This window comes from Cebus imitator, unplaced genomic scaffold (assembly GCF_001604975.1).
Source record: "Cebus imitator isolate Cc_AM_T3 unplaced genomic scaffold, Cebus_imitator-1.0 Scaffold434, whole genome shotgun sequence".
NCBI lineage: Eukaryota > Metazoa > Chordata > Mammalia > Primates > Cebidae > Cebus > Cebus imitator.
The window spans coordinates 1,302,772-1,309,163 of record NW_016107749.1 but is presented as its reverse complement, the minus strand read 5'-3'; the positions used below and the strand labels follow the sequence as shown (position 1 = coordinate 1,309,163).

General features: G+C 48.0%; 2 protein-coding genes across 5 annotated transcripts in view; one reads left to right on the top strand and one right to left on the bottom strand.

The window, feature by feature from the left end:
* COQ5 (coenzyme Q5, methyltransferase) overlaps positions 1–3,696 on the top strand; it is a 29,210-nt gene extending 25,514 nt beyond the window's left edge. For 2 of the 4 annotated variants that reach the window (XM_017510241.2, XM_017510240.2), the window contains one exon: positions 3,105–3,696. In XM_017510241.2, the coding sequence (XP_017365730.1) occupies positions 3,105–3,122 (18 nt within the window). In that variant the 3' untranslated portion in view covers positions 3,123–3,696. Of the gene's footprint in view, positions 1–1,225; positions 1,421–3,104 lie in introns of those variants that run through there. The other 2 variants (XM_037731953.1, XM_017510238.2) reach the window with 2 other exon arrangements.
* An 87-nt stretch (positions 3,697–3,783) lies between these two features.
* Positions 3,784–6,105, bottom strand: DYNLL1 (dynein light chain LC8-type 1). Its single transcript, XM_017510244.2, has 3 exons — positions 5,960–6,105; positions 5,613–5,750; positions 3,784–4,051 (listed from the first exon to the last, which is right to left on the bottom strand). Exons 2-3 carry the CDS (start codon positions 5,742–5,744, stop codon positions 3,914–3,916), a joined length of 270 nt encoding a protein of 89 aa, XP_017365733.1. The 5' UTR covers positions 5,745–5,750; positions 5,960–6,105; the 3' UTR covers positions 3,784–3,913.
* Positions 6,106–6,392: the final 287 nt, after the last annotated feature.

The following is a 6,392-nucleotide window of genomic DNA, read 5'->3' as shown; positions in this document are numbered from 1 at the left end:
AGACAGAGTCTTGCTCTGTCACTCAGGCTGGAGTGAGCCAAGATCACTTGTCATCACTCCAAGATCATAGCCCACTGCAGCCTAAACTCCTGGGCTCAAGCAATCCTCCCACCTCAGCCTCTCAAATAGCTGGGTCTACAGGCAAATGCCATAGTGCCTGGTTAATTTTTTTATTTTAATTTTTATTTATTTATTTATTTTGAGACTGAGTCTCCCTCTGTCATCCAGGCCGGAGTGCAGTGGTGCGATCTCAGCTCACTGCAACCTCTGCCTCCCAGGCTCAAGCGATTCTCCTGCCTCGGCCTCCCACATAGCTGGGATTACAGGCACCTACCACCACGCCTGGCTCATTTTTGCATGTTTAGTAGAAATGGGGTTTCACCATGTTGGTCAGGCTGGTCTTGAAATCCTGACGTCAGGTGATCCGCCCACTTCAGCCTCCCAAAGTGTTGGGATTGCAGGTGTGAGCCACTGTACCTGGCTGCTATAACTTTTTTTTCTTTATAGAGACAGGGTCTCCCTGTGTTGCCCAGGCTAACTCCTGGGTTCAAGTGATCCTCCCACCTTGGCATCCCAAATTGCTGGGATTAAAGACAGGAGCCACTGCACCCAGCCATAACTATTTTGAGTGTGGATGAATCTTAAGGTTTTAAAGGGGCCTTGCTAAGAAATTGCAGCAATCAGCCTGGCACAGTGGCCTACGCTTGTAATCTCAGCACTTTGGGAGGCCAAGGAGGGCAGATTGCTTGAATCCAGGAGTTTGAGACCACCCTGGGCAACATGGCAAAACCCCATCTCTACAAAAAATTTTTAGAAATTTACCAGGTGTGGTGGTGCACACCTGTGGTCCAGCTATTTGGAAGGCTGAGGTGGGAGGATCACCTGAGCCCAGGAGGCAGAGGTTGCAGTGAGCCGAGATCATGCCACTGCACTCTAGTCTTGGTGACAGAGTGAGATGAGACCCTGTCTCAAAAAAGAAAAATCAGTCTGTGACTTGGCTAACAGTTTGTGGATAACTTAGTTCAAAGGTATGGGAAAGGGCTTCAGATATGTTGCTTCCTGGCCCAGCACAGTAAGGATCATTTATGTACCTTCACTTACAAGATCTTGCCCTGTCACTGAAAAACTTCCAGATACAGCTAGCTATATACAACTCTCTCAAAGAACAGCAGCTAAGAGCATTTGATAAATGCTTAGAAAAACTCAGCTTACATTTTCTTTTCAGCCAGCTGGAGCCTATTGGCTTTTGAAATTAACAGGAAGGAACAGGCATTGGAAGGAACTTCATAAACCATCAACCCTGTCTTATCTCCATAGCAACGTGGTTTTCTCACATCTGAATAAAAAAAACAAAAAAGCTGCCAACTTCTCGACAGTAAATATGGGACAGATCAAATTCCACTAAAACTGTCAATGTCTAGCTATCAGTCTTCTTTTTTTTGGCGGCTTACCTGAGGTCAGGAGTTCAAGACCAGCCTGGCCAACATGGTGAAACCCACTATCAGTCTTGAATCAGCTTTTGGGTCTATAGCTAGAGACAGATCATCTGTTCGGACTAGGGCTTAACTGGACAAGCTAAAGCTCTGGAGGCCAAATTCCTTGTGGGCTTCAAACAGAAATATAGCCAGGTCACTAAAGAGGGAAAAGTGATAGAAAAGATATGAATTAAACCAGGTGTGGTGGCTCATACCTGTAATCCCCACACCTTGGGAGGATCGCTTGAGCCCAGCCTGGGAAACACAGGGAGGCTCCAGCTCTACAAAAAATTCAAAAGTTCACTGGCCATGGTGGCACACACTTGTGGTCCCAGTTACTTTGGAAGCTAAGGTGACAGGATCACTTGGGCCCAGGAGGTCGAAGCTGCAGTGGGCTGTGATCGCACACTGTACTCTAGCCTGGGCAACAGGTGACCTTGTCTCAAAAAAAAAAAAAAAAAGTTAGAAAAAAGATAGAATTATGGGACCATTTTCAGCTGTTTATGTAAGAACAAATATAAATTACCCCAATTGCAATCTCCTGTTTATTCCATAGTACCTCATCCTTTTTTGCAGACAGCAGGGAAAAAACTGCTACAATAAATAGTCAAAATTGTCAGGCGTGGTGGCTCATACCTGTAATCCCAGTACTTTGGGAGGCTGAGGCAGGCAGATCACCTGAGGTTGGGAGTTCGAGACCAGCCTGACCAACATGGAGAAAGCCCATCTCTACTAAAAATACAAAATTAGCTGGGTGTGATGGCACATGCCTGCAATCCCAGCTACCTGGGAGGCTGAGGCAGGAGAATTGCTTGAATCTGGGAGGTGGAGGTTGCGGTGAGCCAAGATTGCACCATTGCACTCCAGCCTGGGCAACGAGTGAAACTCCATCACACACACACACAGTCAAAATTTTACACCTCTACCCTGAAACCCTTCAAGTCCTAAAGTAGCACAACTTCACTAGGATTCTTAAAGCTACACATTCTGAAGAATAATAAACTTCCAAAGAGGTTACTGACCTAAGGCTCTTACGATGGGAGTTACCACCCATCAACTACAATCTATTGCCCTCTTCTGTGTAGCAGTCGCGTGGCTGCTGAGAAATCCCAATGGCATCTTAGAGATCCATGGGAACGGTGGGTGTGGGTTGTTTCAGCCTGTCATATTTCCTGTCTTCCTAAAAGTCTGCCCTATTTGCTTTTCTAAAACTGTAGTCCTCTAAAATTGATAGCAGGAAACCTTTGATGGCTATGCATCCCCAGCTTAATTGGGTCTTTTCAGGTAAAGGCATCAATTCACACTTGTTCCTGAACACAGCAAAGCAAAGCACAGCACGCCGATAATATAAATTCCTGCCAAGACTTTATTAGAAGAGAGAGCATGAAGACTGCTGCTCAAAAACATTTACTTTCCCTTTTAAGGCCCCCTTCTTTCTAGGCAGGGGAGGGGGCTAGCCAAGGGTCCTTGAATCCATTTCATTATCCCTACTTTGAGTTGATTTCCATTTTATAGCCATAGAAAGCTTAAAGTACTACTACACATCCATCACCACCACCCAAGCCCAAAGGCCCAAAACATTCTGTAGCAGTGTCTTAACAAATATCCTTAAACACTCATTTTTTTCAGATTAGGATTAAGATTTAAATGTTTCTCTGCCATGCATTGCATTTCTCAACATGCATAACAGTTGCAGGATGGGTGAGAATGTGACTAAGAATACTGAAGTACCCCACAGAAACTTCTGTAAGGACGGACTCATCCCAACCAACCTGGAGATCTCATCAAGTGACCATCTTCAACACTATGTTATTTGAAAAAATTGTAATTCACACACATACACATCTGCAATATTTATTTTTTAAAGGAATGGATTTTGAGAGAAAACAACGTGGCGCAGAAATGTGGAATAGAAAATAAATACAAATGTAGGCTATTTTGCTAATTGTTTTATAACCACAACAAACTAGTACAGAGAATGCCCTGTACAAAAAAACAAAGGTTCAAACATCAAGGTGTTCCCTTAGCAAGGCTGAAAATTTCAGTCTCTGGTATTTGGAATTTAGGCTGCAGTCCTTGTTTTTGGATGGATCAACTGGGTGTGTGGCACAACAGTCCATGCTTTTTTTTTTTTTTTAAATGAGATGGAGTCTCACTCTGTTGCCCAGGTTGGAGTACAATGGCTTGATCTCAGCTCAATGCAACCTCCACCTCCCAGGTTCAAGTGATTCTCCTGCCTCAGCCTCCCGAGTAGCTGGGATTACAGGTGTGCACCACCACACCCGGCTAATTTTTGTATTTTTAGTAGAGATGGGGTTTCACCATGTTAGCCAGGCTGGTCTTGACTCCTGACCTCAGGTGATCCACCCACCTCGGCCTCCCAAAGTGCTGGGATTACAGGCGTGAGCCACCACGCCCGGCCTTTTCAGTCCATGCTTTTAACCAGATTTGAACAGAAGAATGGCCACTTGGCCCAGGTAGAAGTAGATGAAGTGTTTGGTTTCATGTGTCACGTAACTACCGAAGTTCCTCCCCACAATGCAATGCCAGGTAGGATTGTACTTCTTATCAAATTCCTGGGGAAAAAAAAAGAAAAAAAGTAGAATTTTAATTACCAGAGGTGTTTGAATTTTAATTACCTCCCGGATAAGCCAGAGCCTGCAGGGGCAGAAAGGAAGAACGTTAGCATCTGCAAATTCTTCTAATGAAAGAATGTTCCCCAGCTCCAAGTCGCCTACATAGTGCATTAATACAAACATACTTGCAGTCTGAGCTAAGATGGGAATGGAGGCTGAGGAGGTCAGAGGAAGAAAGGTCAGCCTTAAAGACAGGATGCTTTGTTACTCTGGTAATTACACCTTCATACCTTCTATAGTATTCTCACTCATTAACAGAAGGTGACATCAACAGGTGTAGTTTATCATGTTCCGTGTAAAGAACTAAACTACCCTACTGTGTTTGCCATGCCCCCCCCAATCCAAGAAAATGGTTTAAAAAAAAAAAAAAATTAGCCCTTCCAATTCCTCATCACAAAGATCTTAACTGCACCCCTGCAACACTCAAACAAGACTTCCAAAAGGATAAAACTTCAAACAGCATTGTATACCGAATGATTGCTGATCAAAATTAAATTTTCAGGGACACGATACTTAAGCCCCCACCATTGCTGTAAACAGAATCCGACAGTTAACTGGCTCAATTTTATCCTTAATTATTACCCAAACAGCCGTCCTCTCCACATCTATCCGGATGATGCTAACCTACTGCACTGTCCACTAGGTTAGCAAGTTGTAGGAACAACTCTTTACCAACTCCCCCACCCTAAGAGGTACTGGGAGTAGAATGCCTGTTGGGGGCAGAGGGCGGCAATGGTAATCTTTCCCTACAAAATTCTTACAAGTGTTTGCGGAGAGTCACACAAGATTTAGCTACTCTAACTGCACGCAGTGCGAAAACCTCTTTTAAAGCTATGAAGAGGAGTAACGCTCTTGCAAGCTAGACGCACGCACTGCTGCGTTTGTCAAAAAAAGCATTTATTTCTGTTCCATCTAGTCTTTCATCTTTCCATTCTCGACTGGAACCCTCCCACGGCTTAGGCTGCCAGCTTTCTTCCCTTCCAGCAAACATTGCTAGAGAAGTTGGCAGTCCTGCCAGCTTTCTACAGACTGCCATTTACCAAGCCCCCACCCCAGTCCCCAGTCCCCAGTCCCGCCACCACCCACTTTCCCTCAACTGCCGACTAACTCCCCACTGGAAGGCTGGCAAGATCTCCTCCCGGCCCGGCTGGAAACACCCACGCAGCTCCCCCCTCCGGAACACCCAGATGGATCCTCGGCGCAGGAATCACACAGAAGGGGGAACCGCTGCTCCCTGATCTTAGATACCGTTGCTAGGTGGCGCTTCCCCCCGCCGAGCTGGGTAATTAAAAAAAAAAAAAAAAAAAAAACTTCGGACGCCGAGGGTCTGGTCTTCTCCAGAGGAGCGCAAAATGCATCTGAGTCCTTTCTGGAAGCTTCTACGCCCCGAGACGCCCGGGGTGCTCCCGGGACCTGTCAGGCGCCCTAGGAACGCAGGATCGGGGAAAGGGAAGGAACCCCAGGCTCCCGGCTGCGCCTCGGCCCCCGCGCCCGTCCTCACCTTCTTGATATGAGCCGCAATGTCCTTCTCTATGTTGTATTTCTCCAGCGCCTGAGTAGCGCACTCCACCGAGTCCTGTTGCATCTCTTCCGACATGTCCGCATTTTTGATCACGGCCTTTCGGTCGCACATGGTTACCTAGTGGGCAAGGCCCCGGGTAAGGGGTGGAGGAGTTGGGCCGCGCCCCCCAGGCACTAGCTGCACAACCCCCCCGTCCCCGGCCCGCGCCACCACAGGACGACGCCCCCCACCCTACTTCTCAGGAAGCGCGGGCTACGCGGCGGGCTAAGTCCGGAGGGGGCGAAATGAGGCAGCGAAGACACCCCCTGGCCTCCAGAGTTTCTCACCGTGGAGAAGGGGGCTGGCTGACAGCAACAGTCTCCTGGAGGAGGTGCTAGCACTGCTCAGTCACAGATTGAGCTGCTGTCGCTACCGAAGCCGTGGCGCATCTAAGCCGCCCCACGCCAGTCGCCGCCGCCTAGTGCTCAGGCCCCGCCCTGCTCCCGCCGACCCCGCCCCTCGCCGCGCGTCCCTATTGGCTTGACGCAGTCCACGGCATTCTTCCATTGGTCCATGGACTCCATGGTTCCCTCAGGATCTTTCTCCTGCATTTTGTTGCAGACCACAATGCACCTCTCACGGCGTCGGTTGCCCAGGCAATAGGCCCCACGCGGCGAGGCCCACACACCCAGAAGGTGGAGCCCCGGCCGGGTTGCGAGGACCACCCAGCTGTCTGGAGAGGTAGGAAGGGAGCTTCTGCCGGGACCAAGGGAAGTGATC

Coding starts and splice junctions, on each gene's coding strand:
- DYNLL1 (XM_017510244.2), bottom strand. CDS start 5,744: ATGTGCGACCGAAAGGCCGTGATCAAAAATGCGGACATGTCGGAAGAG. Junction 4,052..5,612: donor TTGCGGCTCATATCAAGAAG/GTGAGGACGGGC, acceptor TTTTTTCCCCAG/GAATTTGATAAGAAGTACAA.